A 24418-nucleotide genomic window follows, 5' to 3' on the forward strand; every position below is an offset into this window, starting at 1 on the left:
CAAAGGTAAGACCGCTAAAGATTGTTACGAAGCGTTAGCCGCGCGGCTCTTGGCTAGGAGTTACTCTCGTCAAGGTCATTGTGGCGGGTACACTCATTGTGGCGTACCTACGCGTAACATTCCCCTTCGGTCGTTGTACAGGTAGAAAGTTCTATTACTGATGACCTCTTTCTCGCGTCTGGTAACGGGGGGAAACAGATAGGGAAGTCTCGCATCTGTTTATACAATGCCCCCCCTCCTCTCCTACTTGGCACGGAGGACGACAGCAGACACAACACCCACCCCCTTCCATCAAGCACATGCTCCCTTCACCTCCCCGCGAGTTCATGTAGCACGGCAGAGACCTTGTCCCTGAATATCACAAGGCCAGATCCGAAGTCATGGGAACAGTCTCGTTGTTGTACAGAGAATCACAAGCCTACGAACACTACGACGATATATACGCATTATATACCTAAGTATACAGATAACCTGCTCCCTGTCTACTAGGTACCTACCTACTTAGATTTGCGAAACATACGACACGACCCTAAATCCTAAACTACGACGGCTGCATCACGAGAAAGGAGAGTACCTAAGTAGTAGGTAGGTAGATAGGTAGGTAGGTGGTTGCTCTTCGTGATCACGCTCCAGGCCCAGAGTATATCAAGTCAGATTATGCCTCGGTCTTACCTAGGTGTAGAAAAACTAAAGTGCCTACCTACCTATCTTAAGATAATTCTCACCGAGCTAGTGAGTGTTGCAAGGCTAGCCTGAGACTAAGTCTCGGAAGAGGCTGTTGTTTACAAGTAGCCCTCTTTCCTAATATAGGCATCTACTTATCTGCATTACAACGTGGTTGTGGTCGTTCCTTCGCCTGCTTGGTTGGCGTTAGGGCAGGCTTTGTCCTACCGGCATCTCGGTGAGCCGAGGTGAGCTACGGATCCACGTCGGTCTGTGGCAATGGTCTTTGGCTTATACTGGGTATATAGGTATTAGGTAGCTTCAGAAAGAAATACGTCGTGTTGGAAGGATGTCTTGTGCTATGAACAACAGTTATCCTAAACCATCCTAACCTCGCAAAGCAGTTGCCCTGGGGTTGGCTTTCGTGACTCGTAGCAACTTAGATCACCTGCCATACTTACCTATCCCTGGAATATGCTTCTGGTTATCCCCTACCTCTCCTTCTCCTGTAAATGGATACCCCTATCTACTTACTAGATAGACTGCGATATGCAGTGGTCCTAGTAGAGACTCTAAAACTCTTATTACAGCACCTTGCTAATACTTTTGTTCAGAATTCATAGACTGATTTCACACGTCGACTATACGCTGATATCTGGAGTAGGTACCTAATCAGCATGTCTTGGTTTCAAGCGTTGGCCTGAGAAAAGATAGTTAGGCCTAGGGGATAGTAGACGAAGGGATTATTTAGGTATACATGTAGAAATACCGACTCCTGACATCCATAAGTAGTCTCAAAGGGAAGTTAATAAGTATTCACTTCACACTATGGCACAGCCAACTGCCCTCTACACAAGCTCGCATAGTGACGTTGGGTACCTGGATCCTATGGCTAGATTATCTCATTCACATCGTTCGCACAATTATATTGGATAATAGCAATACATCTACATGAACTCTGTATAAGGGGTTGTTGACACTCCAATTATCTATTTAAAAGCCGTCTTGCTAATTCATGGTAACGGTATCTCCCAAGGTCTGCCTATTGAGTTCGACGAAGAATATCTGTCGACTGCTCGGGGGCATATAGTGAATGTCAACCTAAACTCGCGGAGTAAGTGTCCAGTATTCATAGAAAATATGATATACACTCCCAAGGCAGGTACCAATTCCTTCATATAACTCCTCTTCAGCTCTGGGTATACTTATATAATCTGAACCATCACGTGTCTAGCATCAGACAAAACCCTCCGCGGCTGTGACACTCGGCTGGGTGTGCTCTTTGAGTTGGTGCTCTGCCATCAAAAAGGGATCATATTGTAGATGTGCCATGCTAATACGTGACATATGATCTGAATCTTGAGTACCAACCCGAACTTCACTTAGAAGGAAGTAATAGGGTGAGTGAAGTTTGGTAGACCTACACATCTTGAGAGTGTCTCATTGATACTATCTAGCTATTGTGTAGGTAGATATGTACGGATGTCAGGGGTCGCTTTGAAGATTACCAAACATCATTGCCACTGAGTAAAAGACCTACCTCTCTTACCTACCACTTAAAAGGCACATTTGCAGATATTAATGTAACCACTGGAAGAAATGTGTTATAGACGAGTTCAACAAAATCCAAGGGACGTAATCGAGGACCTTCATAGGCACGATCCAGATTGAATCATACGATACAACAGCCATATCTCCCCCCTTGTCCTTCCCTGGTCATGAATAGACCTGCCTATAGCCGCAGTTGGAAGTATGCTGGATGCCGAAGGCGAATGAATGGTGTGAACGTGGTTCTGGCAAATCCAAGCCTAGGTCTTCTCGCCGGTCATTCTGGCCTAGACGCGATAAACGCCCCCCCTTGTGAAGACTTGCAGAGCGGGTTCAAACCCTGAGAATTTTCTTTTTGTGTTCAAGAGTCTAGATGAGATCGTCTACTCCCTGAGAATCTAGACTCGTTGAGAATCAATAACACCTGTATACCTTCTTAAACAGCAACCACCCATCAGGTATCAGGTATGGCATCTATCACATGCAAATATTGGCATTTTTCTCTCTCTGGCATAGGTGCTCTCCCGTTGTAATGACCGTGAGGGATATACGACACGGAGAAATATGAAGGAAAAGAAAATGTGGTCAAGACAACTTCGTGCCTTGAACGCCGCCCCCCGTAGATAAACTCTTCAGATTGGTAGTTCGCCCTCCGGACGACTCTCCTACGGAAGAATATAACTAGCATGTGCTACTACCCAATCCCACTATAGTGTCATAGGTAGGCAGGTCGACCGTTGGGAAGCAAGCCCCGGTCTCAACAATTTTTCAGACTGTATACCTACCTACCTGAATACACACATTCTAGATCACCCAGCCTAAATTAGGTAAACAACATGAAGTATGACACAATAACTAGGCAGGTAGGTGGGCATACGCCCTCTTACACAGACCACCCATCAGCCAGCAAGCAGGAAAGAAGAAAAAGGGGGGGGGGGGGGGGGGGGGGGGGGGAAGACAGAAAGAAAGAGAGGGGTTAAAAACCACCTACGTCAATGCCCAGGTACCTACCTACCTACCTACCTACCCAGCTATCCACCGGAGATACTCAAGACCTGAATTGCTGGATTAGGAGAGAGAGATATACCTAACCTACCTATCCCAGAAATCCCATCTGAGAGAGAGGCGAAACCGATGATGTTGGCTGGCTGGGCTTGCGTAAAACTGGATACACGTTGTAGTTTGGGCCTGTCTGATTTGGTAAGCTTTATCTGCCGTTCCCATTCCTACCTACCTATACCCACCCATCTGCCTAGGCTACTACCTCCCTGGTGCTACTATGCTAGGGTAGCAGCCGTGTCGGCTCTCTCCTCATGCATCCTTAGTCATTACGTCTGTCTGTCTGTCTGTAGGCCGGTCATATCTCTTGGTCATTCGTCGCGCTGTGCGTCCTTCGCAAGGGGATATTCGTCTTCCTGTCTTCGGGGGGAGAGGAGGGAGAAAGAGGAGAGAGGAGAGAGGGGGGCTTGAGGGGGGGGAGGGGCCTCGTCACAAGTGCTTTGCCTGTTCCAAAAAGTTCATCTGGTTATATGCGGGCTACCTTCGGTCTTAGTAGGTAGGCAGGCATATCTTGGCTTGCTTGCGCGCGAGAGAGATGCTCCAATGTTAATATCGCCAGAAGTAGGTCTTAAGGGGTAGGTACCTAGTCTGGAGGGGAGAATATCTAGGTACCTACCTAGGTAGACAGGCAAAGGGAGACAGCCCGAACGTCCCTCCCATTGGCTCTACGAGGAAAAATATTGTTATTTGTAGGTCATTTGTATACCTGTCTACCTATCTACGGTAACTTGGAAACATGTGCTTATCTATTTCTCATTTCAAATACGGCCATCAAAAAGTAGGCACGCCTCGCAAAAATCGTTGGGGGTAACAGTTCAGTTATCTGCAACCACTTACAGCCACTTATACGCCCTTGGGATAAGCTGTCGACATATTAAACACGCACGCGGGAAAGTGGTTGCACGGCATATCAAGGGGGAGGGAGAGGGCGAGCGAGCGAGCTTTTGTGGTCATAATAGTTTTTTAGTCGGTTATATATGTATGTCTCTTTATTATACGTTGCTAGTTGAAACCTCGGGTCTATTATCACTTCTTCTTATCTTGCAAAAAATGCATCGTAGTCCGCGGAAACCTTTGAATCTAGGTATCGTACCTACCTACTTATGTTGCCCCCCTCGGAAAGTAGGTAGCTGTCAGGAATTAGGACGTCCTTACACATCTGCTGTTGTTTCCTTGCGACGTTATAGCTGCTGTAGGGCTTCACTTTTGGTATCCAATCCATGCTATGTCGTATCAGGTTCTTACCATGAGGTTACTTGATTGCGACTATGAGTAAAGGTATGTACCTAGGTAGGAATGAACTACCCTATACGTGGTGAAGACGATCTTGCATGGAGGGAGATCTTCATGCTATTATCGCAGCAATGTCTACCGCATTGAGCTTCCGATCTAGTCGCCGAGTGCGAGTTCACTCTCGACGTCGCGTCGCCCTTTGCAGAGTAACGTCAGGCACACGTTTCATGTGTCTGCGCTGGCGATAATGCTAGCAATGTTCGCTTCGCAGTGCGCATCAGGTACGGCTGATGAGAACTATGATGAGAAGGAAGTTTCTCGCCGGTAATTGCATTTGCCATAGGAGCCAAGAATGACTTGCAGCTCGCCTAGAGTTTCTATTGGAGAGGGGTGTCTTTGGCGGTTCTTATTCCTACACCATAGGTCACTACATTGCGACGTTTCGTTATTTGACCTCGTTCCTGAAATTGATACCAGGTTGGACAGCTACCTTTCTACCTACCTAACCTAACTGTATTCTATTTCTAACAATGCGCATGTCGATCCTCGACATATTACAAAGTGTCCTCGTCTAAAACAAACGGAAAGTGTTGTTCCTTCAGCAATTCCGGCTGTTGAATAATCATATGTGATAGTAATAGAAATTATTGAAATTGTTGATCGGGGGCGAAAAAGAAGACACGAGGATGAGGAGGGGCTATGCCAGTACGGCCTCCTATGAGCTTCAAGCCAGGTGGAGCCGTGGAGTCAGGGGGCAGGTGGATTGCCGTATCACGGACTATGGCTCCCTCACGGGCTCACGGGTATTTCATCCCACTGACTCGGCCCTCGCAGACAAGTGCAGGCAAGTGGGTTAGGTTTGGGTTCAGCTATCTAGGAACATTGCAGATAGTGTATAGACAATTCCAAGATATCAGATACCAGCCCCCCTAGAGTTGTTGAGTGACCTTGGCGTACTGGAGTGAAATATGGAAGCAGGAAGAGACGTTTCTCACCATAGAGGGGCACATCCGACGGATAGTGCATCGATATCGAGCATTGAAGAAAGGGCTATGATCGAGCTTTAATGATGCAAAATGCAGAAGCGAAGTCTTTTGACAAACCTAGGTTAGGTACCTATTCTCGGTATTACATCAATTAGGTATCTCTAATTGAAGGAGACATCAACTGCGACTGAAAAAAAAAAAAAGACTAGATTCTAGATAGAGGTCATTGTGGTACGTGTAATACACTTCCGGAGCATGAGACGATCGATTGACAATTCCTTATACCTTTGTTTTTTTATAGGTCGTGAGACTAGATACCGTTTCAGTCTTACCAACTTGCCAACGTGACGTGACGAACAAAGGAGGGCGGAGACAGCCGGTGGAGGCTTTGTCAAGTCCTAAATCCCAATTGTATGGGGCTGTAAAACACTTGAGGTCTCGATTGAACCGGCGAACACAAGATACAACCCACCACCTAACACCGGAGAAGCAGAAGAAAGGGTCTAGATGGGCGGTGCTCGTCCGCACGGACATCGACTAGATGCAATCGGGATAGTGATTGGATCTTATCGTGGGTAGGGAGCTAAGAGAGATGGCGCCAACGTCTAACAGATATCAATTACGAATGGCGGCCTTGGAGCGGCGTTCTATAAACATCCCCGGGCTTGGACAACATAATGTATTGCGCTACACCCGTCCGGTAGTGGTCGGCCGTAGCCCACCGTACCTCAGTTTGGTGCTGACCGATTGGGCGGTGCGAGCCGATTGTATTGTACCAGACGTCCATATTATGGCTGCATGGTGAGTGATACTGCATACCTACAGTACAAATAGTACTATGTATGTATAACATCAAATGTTTAGAACATCAAATGTTTAGAACATCAACTGAAGGCTGCATGGTCAGTTCCCTTCCATGTTAGTCATCTACCTACCACATGCATTATTCCTAGTATGTACAGTATGTACATAGCTAACCTAGTAGGAATCTGACAATCTGTAGGATAGCCGCTAGGTAGGTACATGTACCTAGTAATAGCACGATGTTCTGCAGGTCGCTGCAGCTGCTTCTAGATAAAGGACTTGGCAACTGATTGACATTGCAGATCTCCCAGAGCACAAGGGTCTGCAACCAGATGTTGTGTTGTGTACCACATAGTAATGTATGTAATGTGATCTATGTAAATGTCGTGTATAATATATCGGTCCACGAGTAGGACCTCTAGGGGAAATGATCGGACATCAGTATCACCAAAGGGGATAATAACGTACAAGAAAGAACAGAAAGAGTATCGGTATGGTTGAACAGAATAGAAGAATCGTTTGTCATAACCATCATTATTGACATCGTATAGAGTTGCGTAGAGTTACGTAGAGCTGTATACTACCACACGTGAGGAGATCAATTGCCTAGTTACGCAAACTTAGCATGTATTTGTTACGATCACGGAATACAGATGATGAAAGACGAGACCTAAAGGCAGGCAAGACACATGCAGTGCAAAGAGGTTGAAGTGGAGGTGGAGGTGAATGTGGATGTGGATGTGGATGTGAATGTGGAGGGGAAAAGATGAAAGAGTGGAAGATTGGAAGAGTGGAATTAGAAATGTTTTCAATTCTTGAAATTGGTTAAACATTGAATGTTACACATGGTAGGGAAGGAAAGGAGGGGGTAATTGATGGTGATATCAGTTCATATCAATGATATCATTGTGCGTGGGATGTGAGTTGGTTATTGTTGGTTACTGTTGGTTATTGCTGGTCTAGGCAGCTGATAGCGATCGGAAAACACTCGGCCAACACCTGGCAAATAGATTTTGAGGGTTTGACATGCTGGGAATTACGGAAATCGTTACGAGTAGGACCTGAAGCTTGCGTAAGGCACCTGAGCTAGATTCCTATCTAAGGCAGGATCAACACGAAGGTACAGGGAGGTGAAGGTAAGGAGAAAAGGGATCTGCGCTAGCCCTGATGTAGTATTCCGTAAATTGTGCATAGCCGTAGGCCGTGGTTTCCTAAGTATTGTAACTAATTGTAAGCACCTAGAGCACCTAGTCGTGGAAGAACCTGGAAAAGCCACATAATAAACATAAATACCTAGCATCTACCTAGTATTAGCGAGTAATAGGCAGCATAAAAGAGATTCTACCTGCTAGGTAGGTGCAAGGGACCCCAAAACCCTAAAACGATCTATGGATCCTAAATTGGTATACACGTACATGGATTAACCTGCCTAACTGTCCATACACATTTTGTATACAGGGGTATTACAATCCATGCAATGCCCAAAAGATTTTGACCCGCTGCAGCCGCTGGCAACCGCAGGCGTTACTTTCTTCTCGAAATTTCCCAGAAGGGGTTCGTCGAATCATGAACCGCTCCAATCAAGGAAACCGGCATTTGGAGAACATGCCACGCATGTGAAATTTCAGCAATATATCGCCCTCTGCCCCTGCGGCTCTGCCGTGCCTTGTCTCACTACCGGGAGGAAGTTCTATTCTTAATTTATACGTACATATGTACAGATATAACTAAGTGTATATGTACATGAATACATGCATCTAACTACGGCGTACTATGTATGTGCAGGGAACCAGGTCCGGATTAACCAATTCGTTTACAACGTCTCTTTTTTCTTCTTTTTTTTTTTTTTTGTGTTTTTTTATAAACACCTGGGCATGCTAGCCGACTTCATCCCAGCTTGGCCTTGCTTGGCCACTTTAAAAGCTTTGGACCAGGGAAGCTGTAAAAAGAAAGAGAGGTTACGGTAAAGAAGGGGAAACAGATTTGATCCACTGATCTACTACGCGGCTAACTAAGATGTCCACGATGACAAGTTGATTGATAAATGGCAAATGCAACAGATGCAACAGATGCAACAGATGCAACAAATGCATACACCACACACAATATCCATGGATGCCAACATTATCAGACCTACTTATACATATGTACCTAGGTATGTACATGTTTTTCATCTTCTAAGTTCTTACAGCATATGTACATACATACCTTCAGGGCTACACACATATCAACTTTGTCCCACTTTAGTAAATACACACTTATCCTTCTTCGACGTCAGAACACTACATTACGAGCTATTACCGGTAATATTCCTTACCGCTCCACCCAACCAGATGTTGGGGCCCATCTCTCAATTGAGGCCTGGATCGCCAAATCCCCCTCTAGGTTTTTTTTTTGTTTCTTTTCCCGTAGGTGGAGTCTCAACGAGATAAGAAAGAAGAGGGTCACCCGTCATCTAGCTAGCCACCGAAGGGTCACACTTCACGAGCGACGCCGCTGTTCCCATCCATATGAAGTGCCTCTGCCGGTAGTTTTTTGCCAATGTCCAATCCCAGAGCGACACTGAGCTCTCAACAGCAAGCGCTGTATGTACATCGGCCCGTTATCACACTTTGTTACTAGGTAAGGCTAAGAGATGGTGTGTATGGCCCACCCGGTTGTCACCATTCGGATCTAACACCACCTGCAACCCTTTACATCACTGCATACAACAACGACAACAGTTATCTATCTAAACAAAAAAAAACATGAAGCTGTCGTGGTCCATGGATGCGAGTCACGACATATTACACGCTATACAATTCCATGCTATTATTCATGCTACTTCATGCTAAATCTACCCACTTTATGATATAGTACTACTATTAACTTAGTATAGTATGATAGTGTACTATCACATTGTATTGTATTGTACAATCTACTAACTAGCTGGTACAAAGCTCGAGCTTGAGCACCACAACCATACAAGCGCCCCTCCGGGTTTGAAGATCGGTCTGAAGAGTTCCCCATTTTATTAAATTCTGGACCGCCCTTCTCTTTCCTTCGCTTTGTTCTACGGGGAGTTACATGTACCTGTAGCGCGACCATTTTGTCGTAATCATTGATCCCACTTTGAAGTCCCAAGTTTCCAAGTATCAGTCCCAGTCCCAGTCCCTGTTCCTGTTCCTGTTCTGAGGCCCAAGACAGATCCGAGTTCCTTAAATCCAAAACTTCCCAAGACCTAAAACCAACACCTAAAGACCTAAAGACTTACAAGAACTAAAAGGACCTAAGAGGACCCAAAGGACCCAAAGGACCCAAAGGACCCAGAAAGACCTAAAAGACCTAAAGGACCCTAAAGACAGACCAGACCTTGGACCCAAGATTCTTCATATCCCATCTCATCTCATTATATCCAATTCTTCAATCATGGTTCGACAGTTCTTTTGTTTGTCCCTCAAAGTTTTCTTCTCTTCGTCGTCGTCGTCGTTCTAGGATCTCTTTCGAATTGTATTAGTCAGGTCTTGTTTGCGATCGGATACTTGATTTCTCATCATCATATCCCATTCTAACCTACACTAAGAGTGACTCTACTCTCTAAGTTTTCCGATTTACCTTAAGCCTATTCCTCGTTTTCTTCGCCTCCGCGCCACCCACCTTTACATATAGCGTCTTACGCCAGAAATAAAACCTTAGAGTTTCGCTTGGACCGGCCTACCGTCTTCTTCCCTTGGTAACCTTGGTAACCTTGGTAAGGTGTTTTAGTGCATTACGCATAACGCCTTAACGCCTTACGTATTGCAATTGCCTTGACCTATTCGTTCGCTCCCTTTTCTGCGCCAGGTCTCTTATATTTCTATCTACCTCTCATCAACTTAGCCACCGATAGCTACCCATTCGGTCGGCATGGACAAGACCCCAGGATCGCCTCGCAACGATGCTAGCGCAGCTTCGACTCCTCCCAACGAGGAGCCTCAAAGTCCAGCTTCACCTGACCTTAACGCCGTGACGAGGAAGGAGAAGGGTCGGGTACGCTTCAACAGTATCGCCGGAGTTGAGCCTCCATCGTTTTTAGATATTTCTTCAGGTTTCTCAGCGTCACAGAGTCGACATGAGTCTCCGTCGTTTCCTTCACGACCTAGGCCTTCCGTTTTGCGCGGGAACTCTTACAACTCAGTGACTAGCATTCCTGAATCCGTCGATAACGATGACCTTACCTCCGAGAAAGCCATGTCGGCGCACGCGGCACAACATCGTGCTCAGCAAGTGGCAGCCGGCCTGTTAGGTTCGCGATCCGCCCCTGGATCAGCAAGGACTTCTCTAGACTCCGAGGCAGACACAGTGAATAGTGGTAATGCTGGTGAAGTAGTCCCGGGATTCGCTAACCCACCCCTCGAGGACTTCGCTATACCGGTTCCGGATATCAATGTTGAGCCTTCAGAGAAGACGGAGAAGGCTCGTTCCAGGGACCAGCGCATGTCGAAAATCGAGGCACGCAATCTGGTCCAATCCCACACGCAGAGGCATACCATGGGAGGGTATCCCCCGGCGCCAACTCATACTGCCCTGAGTTCTGGTCAACTGACACCCATCGATGGATCGAAGCACGAACTATACATACCAGCACCTTCGGAATATCGCCCCAGTGTCTTATCAAATCTCCTAAAGCTATACAAACCCGAAACAAGTCAATCTCCTAACTATGCACCCAGCCGGAAGTCTGAGGCCGGAAGTGAATTCACCACACCTGGTTCTTCTGGTGTTACGACCCCGAATCGACGGAAGTGGTATGAAAAGAACCGGTCGCAAGACACCTTGGCCAATTTGGTGGAAGCGTCTGCGCGCCTCGCGAGCGCCGGTGTTAGTGGCCCGGCAGCGGGTAGCTCAAAACCCAAGCGACCCAAACATAGACGAAGCCCGAGTGGTCGAATGCTTAGTTTTGGTCGACCACGGATCGAAGATGAGATTCGTATTACGATGCATATTGCGGAGACACTAACTCGTCAAAAGTACATCATAAAGATGTGCAAGGCTCTTATGTTATATGGAGCCCCCACTCATCGCCTTGAAGAGTATTTACGAATGACGGCAAGAGTACTCGAAATCGATGGCCAATTCCTTTACTTACCCGGCTGCATGATTATCTCCTTTGACGACCGTTCTACCCACACTACCGAGGTGAAGATAGTACGGGCAAATCAGGGTATCGATCTCGGGAAGCTCAGGGACGTCCACGAAATATATAAACTAGTTCTCCACGATAAGCTTGATCTAGAAGAAGCCATCAACTCTTTGTCAACTGTAATGGAGAAGAAGGACAAATTCCATGCGTGGGTCAGAGTCTTGGTATTCGGCTTAGCGAGCGCTACTGTCGCCCCTTTCGCATTCGATGGACAATTTATCGACCTTCCGATTTGCTTCTTCCTAGGATGTCTCGTTGGTACACTACAGATCATTGTCGCGCCAAAGTCCGACCTTTACAACAACGTATTCGAGATCAGCGCCGCCGTGTTGACGAGCTTTTTAAGCAGGGCATTTGGTAGTATTCAGGGTGGGACGCTGTTTTGTTTCTCGTCCCTAGCTCAAAGTTCTATCGCCTTGATTCTCCCCGGGTGGTTTGTCCGTAAGTATACGACCCTATTAAATTTGATGTATGTTTGAGTCTAACCAACATCGCAGTTTGCTCTGCTCTTGAACTTCAATCCCGAGCCCTAGTGCCTGGGTCTATCCGCATGGTATATGCCATCATATATTCGCTGTTCCTCGGTTTTGGTATCACGGTTGGTACTGCTCTCTACGGTTTAATGGACCCTCACGCTACTTCGGCCACAACCTGCGCAAACCCGATACCTACGTACTATCGATTTTTCTTTGTGCCGCTCTTTACCATGTGTCTTGCTTTCGTCAATCAGGCAAAGTGGAGACAAATGCCAGCGATGGTTGTCATCGCCTTTGCTGGTTACGTCGTAAACTTCTTCAGCAGCCCCAAATTCCACGCGAGTCCGCAAATAGCCAACACATTGGGTGCTTTTACAGTTGGTGTCCTAGCCAATTTGTATTCGAGGTTGAGACATGGTGTTGCCGCCGCCGCCTTGTTGCCGGCTATCTTCGTACAGGTGCCCAGTGGCCTGGCAGCGACAGGAAGTCTGTTGAGTGGGCTAAGTGCAGCCAACGAGATTAATAATTCGACGGAAGTCGTGAATGGTACTAGTACTGTAAGTCTCTACATTCTTGTGATTTTTTTTTCCTACTGTGGCATTCAACTAATACTTTATCAAGGTCACGATCGACACAAATCAGCCACTAGATACCATTGTCTTTAATGTAGCAGCCTCGATGATCCAAATCGCTATTGGCATCACTGTGGGACTATTCCTAAGTGCCTTGATTGTCTATCCACTAGGAAAGCGAAGAAGTGGCTTATGGACCCTTTGAGGTTGTGCAACATCTACTCTCCGTTGTTGGGTTGAAAGTTTAGGCGTCCGGGTGGCAGGGAAAAAAATTGGTTTCGTCAAGCAAGCGAGTATTGAATTCTGAAAAAGCAACAAGTTAGAGGATAGAAATAGATGGTGTCATGGACAGCATATAGAGGTATATCATAGAGGTAATGCGGAGGTAAATAGCCTCGCGGCCGGGGACTGATAGATGGATGACACCAAAGAGGAGGCCCCCTTATGACATGTGATATGAGGTATCAGCATTTGCGACGGCGTTAAGGCTCCTTTTACTGCGATAACAGGGCTGTTCATTTTATTAACCTGATTATCTTCCCGCGATCATTCTGCTTTGAGACTAATCACTTCTTTACATCATATACCCCCAACGAAGACGCGAGTCTCAAATCATGTAACAAAATTCATTATATGCATATAGGCGTTCAAAAGACTATAATGTTTACCCATCCAAGTACCTAAGCCAGCAGTATCTAGGCAGCTGGGACTTCACTGAAGCCATGCTGTCCATTGCGATTACAGTAACTCGATTTGACATGAATAGAATGGCATGAGAGCACAGTCCCCTCTTAGTGATGCTATTGAAATTGCATCATGTTGGGCTCATTTACAGTCTACCTACCCAGCCTTCTTGTTTTCATCATTGCATTAAAATGTAATCAGATTACCCAAGTTTCAGGGGGTGGTGTTTTCAATAGTGTAGCGAGCCTAAGGGGGGGGGGCCACAATAGATTATAGATTCTAAGAATAAAACCAAAGCGAGGAAGAAAGGAGGAGGGGGGAGAGGAGAGGGGAGGAAAAAAAAAAAAAGGAACGATTACGACAGCTTAACGATGGGTCCCTATTTCCCCTTAAATATTCTCCTATAGGTATCGCAAGGATTGCCTACATCTACACTGGGTACATTATATGCGTAGAAAGGTAGGTAGGTAGGTTAGAAGGTTTGAAGGGGAAAAAAGGTTGGGCTCCCGAAGCCCAACGATGGGAAGCGAAAAAAAGAAGGAAGGAGAAGATGAAAAAAAAAAAAATGAAAAAAAAAAAAGATAACATCTTGAAAGCCAGGAAAGGGTATCTATCCAGGGTAGGTAGATCAACAAATCTTAACATAGAACCCATAAGTTAGTGGTAGGGTATGTCGACTAGGTTACGGTAGCTTAGCTTTTCACCGTGGTGTCCCCCTGGTCATAACTACATATTTTAGCTCCGTTCGATAAGGAAAAAGGGAAAGGGAGATGGGATGGGAATATTTGGGTAGGTCAGTTAGTTAGTGTAGTGTAGTGACAGGGCAACCAGCTTCCGGCCCGTGCCCTTCCCTGCCCCCGAATGGAGTGCCGGATGCAATGGTCCCATGCAAGGTACCGCTTCCGCTACCACTCAAGTCTCACATCACACATAGTTATCGTGCGATAGATATCAAACTACTAGTTACTAGTAAATTAGTAATAACCTTACCTTAACTTAGTCTACCTAGGTAGCCAGCGTTGAGGTTCTTCGCGCGTGGCGTGGAGGGAAATGGGGAGGAGACTGCTGTTGCTCCGTACACTACATACCTATGTATAGATAACTACGGCGGCATAGCATAGTAGATAGATAAGTAGGCAGGCAGGTAGGTATGGAGCTTGAGGAGCTGAGCTATGGGTTGTGGTTCCGAGGGTCCGAGGGGCGTGGATGAGTGGATATTTTTGTTTGGGTGAGAGAAGTTTTTTTTTTTCTCTTCTCCCCTTGCCATCTTAACTAACTAGTTATCTTCTCTTCTCTCTTTTTTTTTTTTCTCGCAAATGGAAAAACGCCATAATGCGTGCTTCATTATCGCACGTGGGCACCCTGCCACGTTACCCGGCCTTACCGTGCACCTATGTAACCATCTACACCCTACCTGGCTAACCTGGCACATAATCATTCACCCTTGCTCATATCTTATATGTACTAGGTGGGCATGTACTTTTTTCTACCTTTTTTTTTCTCGCTTCCTTCCTAACTCTGATCTTTTCTCTCTCATCTTTTTTTTTCTCAACCCTCTTTCTCATATCGTTTCGCGATGGACCGATCGAGACCCGGTCCGGGGAGGGAGGGAGGGAGAGAGAGGGGGGTGGGGGTCTCTCCCATGAATTTTTCCAAGACTTTGACCGCTGCTGGCATACCTACCCGTCGGTTTCAATTTCACGAAGGGGTCATTGGTTGATGCCCAAGAGTATAAAAACGAAAATACAATAAAATTTTTCTAAAGAACAAGGAAGGGGGAGAGAGGGAGGGGAAGAGAAAAAAAAAAGTACCTATACGTTTTCTTTTTCTTTTTTTTTTTTCTCCGACAAATGCTTATCGGGCGGGTCAAGCTTACCGACCCGCCGGCGACAACATCTTATTTTCTTTTCTTAGGTGAGCACTTATTTTTTTTTTTTTCAGATAAAGGGATCGGCGCCTGGGTCTGAGATATGATAGGGGAGAGAGGTGAGTGTGCGGCGCGCGCGCGACTGCGACTACGATCTTCCAAGGTCTGGTAGGTAATGTACATGTAGGTCAGGTAGCCTATTGATCACTTTTTGCTCATCCACTCTGAGCTATCTACCTACAGATGTAGGTTCTGATACTATAATACATAGGTTGATATTACCAAAAAATACTTGGATTGCGTTAGAAAGCATTGAGATTGCTAAATTCTATTAATATAATAAGACCCAGGACGTCAAGTTAGCTTTAAGCTATAAGAGTAGTCAACTCAAGGCTTCAATGACCTGTTAACGATCAAAATACCGCTACAAACCTTCATTAGCATAGGCCATAATAGTTTGACATTACCTAGAATCAAGACCTAAAAACTTAAAACTGTATGATTTATCTTATTGATGTTCTAATTTACATTCTCATTTCGCAAGTAGCTTCACCTAGGACAGACAGACAGACAAGCAATACAGCTAGATCCCCCCCTATTGGGGCTCAACAATCGGAGAGGCTAAGAAAAGAAACCAGAGACGATCGAACATCGAGGGAACAAAGAATGCCTGGATGGTTTTATTATAAACCATGAAAGTTTGTTTGCGTATAGCTTTCTGCATAGCTTCCTGTAAATAACATTCTGTTCAATGTGCATCTATATCGAGGTGTCTGCCTAGACTCTCTGTCTTTGTCCCCAGACTTACCCCCCCAAAGAAACAATCCAAGTAGGCACCTCCTGAGAGGACCCGGAAGCGGTCAAGTGTTTGACAATGAACAATATGGGGTACGCCAGAGCGGGTAGGTAGGTATCCGATAGCACAGCAACTACTGGAGCTATACTCAGTCCCAAAGGATGTCCAATGGATTCCTGAGACATCCGTCTAAGGCTATGGAGAAAGTTGTGTGTCAATTTGTGAGGTTTACGAGACAGCCAACAAGCATATCACATACGATGCGATATCTTGGTCATACGATAGATAAAAAGTCCCCGTAGATACCTAGATAGAAGCCATGCAGGTAGGTGTAAGCCCTCAAAAGCGAAGCAAGCAAGGGTTTCTGACATCTTCGTTTTCGTTCAATGACATGACATGGCATGGCATAAAATTTCTTCATTTCGTACATGAGGCCAAGGCTGCGAGGTTCATCCTTCACGATGAAGGTAAAATTAAATTGGGCATATGTAGTGAGACATCGCCAGCATGCCTGTCTGTCGACCTAGATGATAACTCAGGTAGCCACATCCACTAGATACATACGCAGGGACCTAGTAAGCTTGGTCGTATACCCTCAAACTTTTTTTCTTTCCCTGCTTGCTTACCTACCTACCTACAGGTAATTTTATGTTGGTTGTATAAGGCCGGTTTGAATTCAGCCCAGACTAGTGTAGCGGTCCTGCCTGTCTGTTGGGCACGGTCACAGACCTCACAAGCAAGCATGACTCCTCCTCTAAGCGGGCCAGCATAGTTAATCGGGGGATTCCCAACTTTCACGATCACCCGGGCCGACTAGCTACCTACTAGTTAGTGACAACGATAAAAAAGCAATAGCAATGACAGCGAACACTAACGGGAATCAAAGCGCCGTTTCTCCATATCGTAAGCAAGTCTGGTATCTCGTCACAGCAAACGGGTTCTGAGACCAGACCCATTGTCGTGATAGCTGGAGCATTCCCCACCTCACCTCATCGTATCGTATCGTCCCCCCGAAACATTGATAAGCATGTGATTTCGGGGAGAGAAAAAAAAAAAAAAAAGGAACCCAGATACATAGGTAGTTAATAACTTAATATGTTGTATTTATAATTAGCTCACGAAACCAAGACCTTGGGTGAGAGGATGGAGGGGAGCTATCCCATTCAGGTATCCCGAAGGCTGCCTAAGCTAGCGTTTATTTTTATCTATTAGTTAGGTAGTTTTATACGCACCTAGCCTACATATGTGCCTGCATATACATACATATAACCACACTATACCTTAGTACCTTTCCTTATCTACCAGCATACATATAAGTCTCACTTAAGCCAAGCAAAATCGAACATATAGCCACGTGCATGTCCACCGACTGGCCAGTATCAACAACTACCTATAACCTTTGTAGGCACGCTTCTAAGGGTTAAAATAGTCTAGCTACGCCTTTATATCTGCATGCTATACAGCATACTCTCATAAGTCTATTATAGCCATACGTACGTAGTATTCCAAGGCGCTCTGTAAATGTTCTCAATGCCACCAATTTTCCACTGCTCGATAATTATCTCCAGACTCCATTATGAAGTCGTTCAGGCTGGCTGTGCCCATCTGAAGTGGCCCCTGGGTTCCTTCAGGAGATACGGAGATGTTGATAGTACCTCCTGTATGTGAAGGGTTTGCCTGGGACCACATAGGGATCACATGTAGCAAAGACAACTTAGGTACGTGTAATGGATATGTAGCTTCCGTAGTCTCTAAGAGATGTTAGCGATCTCCGCGCAACAACGATATGGTTCTGCGTCTTCTAGGTTCCGCCTCGTGATGTCCTTCATGTGTAGGTATGTAAACTATAATAGTCTGCTGGTTAGGTCGTTTTTGATGCTCTTTCTCGACGGGACTTCTGGGATTCAATGCGTAGGTCGGCCGTAATACTCGTCGACCAGCTACGGTCCTGTTCAAACCCTCTAGCAATAGGTACATACGTAGAGGTGGGTATATTCGCCGCGATGATGGCCTTGAGTCTCAAATATTGTCCCCAAAATCCGGCACCTCGTTAGAAGCGACTGGCTCGGCTTCCCTGCAGTATTCTATAGTTGTTGGTTTGGTAATTGATGAAGCTATGCTGCGCTTTTGGATCTTAACTTGCTAATCCATGGGTCCCTCGCGAGTACCTCTTCGGGGGGTCGTATTGCCGCGCCCTTCCCTCAACCTCACGCCAGTATCCTGTCCATCTGTTCTTTCGTTATCCGCTTCGAGCCATTCTCCTTGGTGCTAGTAGTGGATTCGGGGTTCTCTTTGTCAGAACTGGGTGCAGTGGATTGTGTTTCTTTAGATGCTGTAGCAGAAGACATCGTAGAGAGTTGATATGCGGCCAAAGAATAAACTTTTAGAGAGGGGGGCGGTGAGCGATATCACAGGCAGCCATAATCCAATACAAAGCTGGATTAAAGTCTTTGATATTTTCATTCTACCTAGACTAGGTTTCAAGCTGGTATAAGGGTTGCCATATGAAAACTTACTGTGTTAGTAGCCATTACTTGGGCTGAATAGGGGCATGTTGGTGACTAAGAGGACTTCTACCAAATATACTGATATGAACTAGAGATATTTAGGTAATAAGAGGTCAACCATTCACCTTCTGGCGTAGCGGTATGTTCTGATAATTTCTTGCGTTGGTGGTAAGCCATAAGATTACTAAGTCTCTCACATAGGGGGGTACGTATGTGTCGTTAAGGGAGTCACGAGACCAAAGCAACATATACACACCTGAGGTAAAATATCTGATAGGGAAACTATGTGTATCATACATTTCTGTCGTCATCGTTCACTGTATATTAATCATCAGTATTAGTGCACAAGGCTGTCTCACCCTAAATATAGGTATAGACACCTGCTCAGTGCTACAGATCGATGGTGACAGCTGTAACCCTTCTTGATCGATATTGTCTCATCCCAAGAGACCCTATCTTGAGTTAGTTTCTCGAAATACCAAACTTAGGTACTATGGTCCTCATGCTAACTGCGTAGCCTAGATAGTCAGCTAGATCATACATACTATATTCCTACGAAGATATACCCATCAAAAATGTTACCACCACTACTGGCTTCGCATATAAACCTACCTAGTATATACGGATGGCAGAATGCTGGACTTAAAGCTCATTCCCGTAAACCAACCCACCCCTTTTGCTAGCAGCACACCCTACAACCGTAACCCTCTTCTGCCGACATGTTCGTCTAACCTAGGGACCAGGAGCAGCCCACTGCAAGTGGAGGTCACGCGCAAACGAGTGTACCTCTCGCTACTCCCAAAACCTCGTTTATGGGTTGCCATAGGTAGGTAGGTTGCGATATATACCACCTCGCTTGGAGAGTTGTTTTTTTTTTCCTCCCGAGGGTAGTATTTTTCCAATGTCGTAATTGGAGCCTCACCCCCAAATTTTCACTCATTCATTCAATTTTTCTTATAGGAGAGGCGGGGAGGGTAGTGGAGGGGGGGCAGAGGAAACCCCATCTTCAGGACCGATGTCGCTATTGTCGATCCCCATCACTCCGTTCCCCCTTTACCAACCACTCGCTCACTCCCCTTCTCTCAGGCTAAAAGGGGGGGGGGGGGGCTGCTTGAGAGGCTTTTAAAATAGGTAGAGTCGCGCGTGACTTAATATTGCGGGCTGGGTTCCGAATGTGAAGCGATTTCTAGAAGAATTGAGTGAAGCCATTGCTAGCCGTGAAGTGCTTCGGTAGGTAGGTAGAGAGATGCCGATGTTGATATTGAGGGTTTATTTGTGGGCGAGGGTTATTGTCCTCCTGGGCATCGCGCAAAATACACCCTCATGGTAAATCAGATTATATACTAGGTATATTTTTGCCCCTTGCTGACAATTTCCGAATCTTTCATTGGGCACGGAGAAGACTCCTGGGGTTGAATTAGGAGCATCCTGCGCCTGCAGTGAATGAATACCTATTCAGATTTGAGGTATCATCCTGGTCGAGATATAACACCCGCTCTTACGTGAAGCAGTGGGACACGTACGTACGACGCGCTTAGATATAGGTAGCTTCATCGCAGGACCCTCGCCTACAGTCGATATCCACAGAATGGAGGCTTTAGATCGTACCTGTCTCACGCTCATATGTACATTGTTCTTGGTTGGAAGTTCCTAGCCGACTTATACCCAATTCTCGGTGGAATTGGCCACCACAAGACCCGTCGTTGATTGAAGTACTACCCATTTAACGACACAGCAAAATAGCTACTGCGTCTGGTCATGACGTGTGCGTTCCAATAAATGGCTTGCATCAGCGTGGATGGAACCGCAGTGTCCTGTTCTGTCCCCTACAACAGTGGTCCTGTGCAGGACAGGGGGTAAATAGGGGGTGTATTAAACATTTACGTGGAAGTTTTCGAGAATTCTCCGCCCGCGATTCACTAGGTAGCAGCGGGTGTTATGACTCTATGAAACACATAACGTAGGACAATGGGGATTTCGATCTCGTGCTCCTGCACCCCGCGTTTTAATCTGCCGTCTATCATCGAATCGAATAAGGGCCGGTTCGGCCTTTTTCTGAAAAGAAGCTGTGGGTGCTCGAGTGGTAATGTGATGACGTTCTGTGCGATACTACACTGTATGGGTATGACTTGCCCGTGAATAGCCTACCTACCTAGGTAGGTACTGTAGCGATTACGACCCTTTGGTTCCGAGATTAGCTGAGAGGCCCATAGGTTAGTATCTACCTAGTACCCAGGTAGATTCTAATGCAGCTTCTCACAGCTGGTGGATAGAGGGCATCGTGGAGATTACGTCGTAACCCATCATCCTACGATCTCTAACCTGGGGTTTGTACGAAGCTGCTAGCCTGTGTACACCTCCACGGGAAATCTGGTTGAACTCAGAGGCAAAGCAAACATCTTCCCCCCTCGAGTATCATTACCGCAGCCTAAAAATAATGGATCGAAGCCGATGCTGTGGAACTGAAACTTGGTTTCTAGGACACCAGTATGAAAAGTAAGACATACAGTAAGGAAAGGGGGGTGTTTTACTTAACGCCCACCGCCTACACACATTCACAGGAGTTACTTCATATCAGGGGTAAACTATGCCCGTATCGCGAGGTAAAATCTAGAAGACGCAAAACAGTATCGCTGTTGCACGTGGATCTCTATCGTCTTCTCGGAGACTACAAGGGCTACAAACACATGTTATACATGAAGCCCTTTTTTTCCAGCTAGCCCCTAGGTACCTACTTAGGTTAGGTAAGTAGCCTTCTCTAGAGTCTAGTCCCCGGGTAGACCCTTGACAACCCCTTTCACTACTCCTAAGGTAGCACATAGTACATCTGTATCTCTTATATTGATCTTGCATCCATGATCGATTCTACCTCGCACTATAAATGGAGCGGTCGAGGCTGATATACCCTCAAAACGCACCTAAATAGTTGGTTATAAGACCTGTGAAACTGGCGGTGTTGAGGCTCTACGTCGAAACGGGTTTATATCACGAGATCAAACTAAGACATGGACACACACACACAGCTCTATTTCTGGGATCTACAACCCTATCTAAAGCTACCTACATGTACTTAGATAAGTAGGCAGGTACCGATACAAGTGAGACATTTGACCGTTATAAATAAATCAATCTTCCACCAGACTAAATCTCATCCGAAGCCCCCCCCCCCCCCCTTGATCCCAGGGGCGAAACGAGGAACCGAGGCTTCGACTGGAGCCGGAGCTCTAGTCCGAGATTTTTCTCACCCACCACCACGATTATCAAACCGTTGGTACCTTTTTCTTGTTGGTTTTTTTTTTTTACCGACGGTATGGTTCGCGCTAGCTAGATCATGCCGTTGCGATATGGTTTGTCTGACGTTCGAATGAATGACTCTGGTGGAACCAACGACTCTGTGTAAGAGAAAGAGACCCGACTGAGATGAGACAACCGAAGCCTATGAAAGCAGACAGCATATCTGGATTCAATTTAACTGTCCTGGAAGATACTGCGACTATCTAGTTCATTTCCATGAGATTACTCTTAAATACCTAATTAGGTGCTGCTGTGTTAGTGATAGCCTGGGAAGCATCTGATCCTAGCTATCATGGTTTTGGATCGTTTTCGTACCTACCCTATCAATAGAAGCCTTATAGTTATCGTCTTGTTGCTACCCACCTTGTAGGTAACAAGTACCTATGTTTGCTTGGGTATGTAGACGGAAAAGGACCGGAGCTATTTGGTGGATGAGAGATTATATATGGAACTATTGAGGCTTGAGTCATTGCTGGGTAGTAGGTACTAGCTGATGAGGCGACCCAAGGAGTGCCAAGGACTCGAAATGCTTGATTCTTAAATTGATTCTTGATGTTGATCTCACATGACAATAATTATCGTCTATTCTTTTTTTTTTCCTTCGCGTATTCTTATTGAGGAAATTATCCTATCCTATTCTGAACATGAACTCTTAGTTGGTGTTAGATCAGATCTACTATGCACCTACCTAGGTAAAGCTACCAGGCTACTTAGCTGATCATCAAGTGGCTAATAATATCATTTTTTGGCGATCGAGTCGTCCGTCCCAGTAGCATGGGTATATCGCCGCATGTTCTTGGCAACCGGGTTTCTAGAATGTGACAAACATTGAAAACAACGGCCAAATGTTTCAATTTGTTCATTTCCTAGAACGTTAGATGGACTAGCACAACTTACTGGAACTACCTAACCTAATAGATAACTGCACTACAATAATACAGCCTCATAAGGATTTCTGACATGTGATAAGGCGGCATGTGGTGGGACGAGGGACATCCTATGTTAGGCTATGTACTTTTTCAGTGGGGTTGACAGGAAATTCTCGATGAGTTACCCACGATAATTATGGAATCGACAAGGGATATAACTGGCTGTGTCGGTATTGCGACAACCTTCGAGGTTCTATCGATATTAATCCAGTTCCTTAATCGCCCGACACTAAACTCGGTGAGCATGGGCTTCTGCCCTATTATGCCGTAATTTTTGCTTTTTGCTCTCTTGATTTTTGAGACGGAAGCCCGAGGACCAAGGGAGTCAGTCACACATGTGGCGACTGAATTGGAAGTGGCTTCGTCGTCTTCGACCGAGGTTGTTCGATATAATTATGTAATTAGGGTAAAAAAATCGTGTGCCTTGCTAAATTATATGGATGCTTGTTTCCTATCGCAACTTGGATTTGCCGAATATCGTAGAGTCTGGATTGAGGCTTGTTCGTCTTTGTAGGTAGCAAGAATAGGTAGCAAGATAACGCTGCCGAATTGTCCGAATCTGTCTCGGGAATTTACTTGGAGGCTTCGATTTGGAGTACATAACATCTACTCCATGCATACCTAGTGTTACTACATACACGTATAAGTATACCTATTATATAGTATATATAACAGATCAATGGTATTGCAGATAAGCAGTTCCTATTAGGTACCAGCCTGCCTAGTGGCTTGCTGGGTGCATGCAGTGGGCGGGTACTGGATAGACACTGAACATTATGACGAAGACCTGATGACAGGCTGATGTAGGTGATGTGCTCGGCTGCGCTTCGAAGCTCGTTTATAACTCGTGTCAATCTTGGAGTACATTGAATCAAACACAAGTTTTCCTGTTGACTTTGGGTCGACACATTATGAGTATCGAATCGAATCAGATACAGAATCATAATGAGTGTGATTATTAATTCGTAGGAGGTTAGGTTAGATGGATATATATATAGATTAGTGAGCTAAAGAAGAACGGTTAGGTTAATAGGGACTCATTAGGGAGAATGTAAATCGAGAGTTGAGTGGAGGGGTACAGAAGAGAGAGACATCTGAACCTGGAAAGTTCCGAAATTCCGGTGGTTGTACCCAAGTACCAATTGATAGTTATCTTTCACATGCCAAAGATAGGGGTAGAGACAGCCCTGGCTATGTAGGAAGCACAAAAGCACGGGCCTTTGCGCGTCGATTTCTCCACCCCTGTAGTCGATTTGTGGCTTCTAGCAGTGACATGCCGTACCTCCCGGGTTTGACTAACAGATAGGAAACGCGCGTAGGTACTGTATGTACAATGTACTAGGTAGGTACATACCTAGGTGGCGAGATAACATTGAACTGTCTAAGGTTAGGCATGTAGCTGTGTGAATTTGGTTTTTTACCGTTTCAATATTCTTGCAGAATTTGAATCCATATTAACAGTCAAACTGCCCTTTCTTCATACATATATCATATGAAGACATTCATCATAGAATTCATCATAGAATACATTATACATAGTTAACTATGTATATTATTCAGCATGAAGCGGATCTACAGCAAGCATCAAAGTACCCGAAGCTACGATAAGGTAACGGCTAGTGGCCCCACCATAGCATGGCGGCACCAGAGAGCTTTCTGCGCCAGTGACCTCATTGGTTACAAGAGGACGTGGAATGCATAAACATGGGTTACAAAGAATGGGCGTGATTCTGCACCCAACACGAACATCTTATGCGACATGCACAGGAAATAGCGCCAGGTACATTTGTGTATTGGGTAGCTGGGTAAAGCCAAGGCTGTGGCACTGGTATAAGTAAC

General features: G+C 45.6%; 1 protein-coding gene across 1 annotated transcript; it reads left to right on the forward strand.

Moving 5' to 3' along the window:
* Window positions 1-9483: 9483 nt before the first annotated feature.
* GGS25DRAFT_189600 (DUF1212-domain-containing protein) lies at window positions 9484-13161 on the forward strand. Its single transcript, XM_049256702.1, has 3 exons — window positions 9484-11895; window positions 11952-12487; window positions 12552-13161. The coding sequence occupies exons 1-3, from the start codon at window positions 10179-10181 to the stop codon at window positions 12705-12707; spliced, it is 2409 nt and encodes an 802-aa protein (XP_049119064.1). The 5' UTR covers window positions 9484-10178; the 3' UTR covers window positions 12708-13161.
* Window positions 13162-24418: the final 11257 nt, after the last annotated feature.

This window comes from Hypoxylon fragiforme (genome assembly GCF_022984875.1).
Source record: "Hypoxylon fragiforme strain CBS 206.31 chromosome Unknown GGS25scaffold_3, whole genome shotgun sequence".
Taxonomy (NCBI): domain Eukaryota; kingdom Fungi; phylum Ascomycota; class Sordariomycetes; order Xylariales; family Hypoxylaceae; genus Hypoxylon; species Hypoxylon fragiforme.

Coding starts and splice junctions, on each gene's coding strand:
- GGS25DRAFT_189600 (XM_049256702.1), top strand. CDS start 10,179: ATGGACAAGACCCCAGGATCGCCTCGCAACGATGCTAGCGCAGCTTCG. Junction 11,896..11,951: donor TCTCCCCGGGTGGTTTGTCC/GTAAGTATACGA, acceptor CCAACATCGCAG/TTTGCTCTGCTCTTGAACTT. Junction 12,488..12,551: donor TCGTGAATGGTACTAGTACT/GTAAGTCTCTAC, acceptor TACTTTATCAAG/GTCACGATCGACACAAATCA.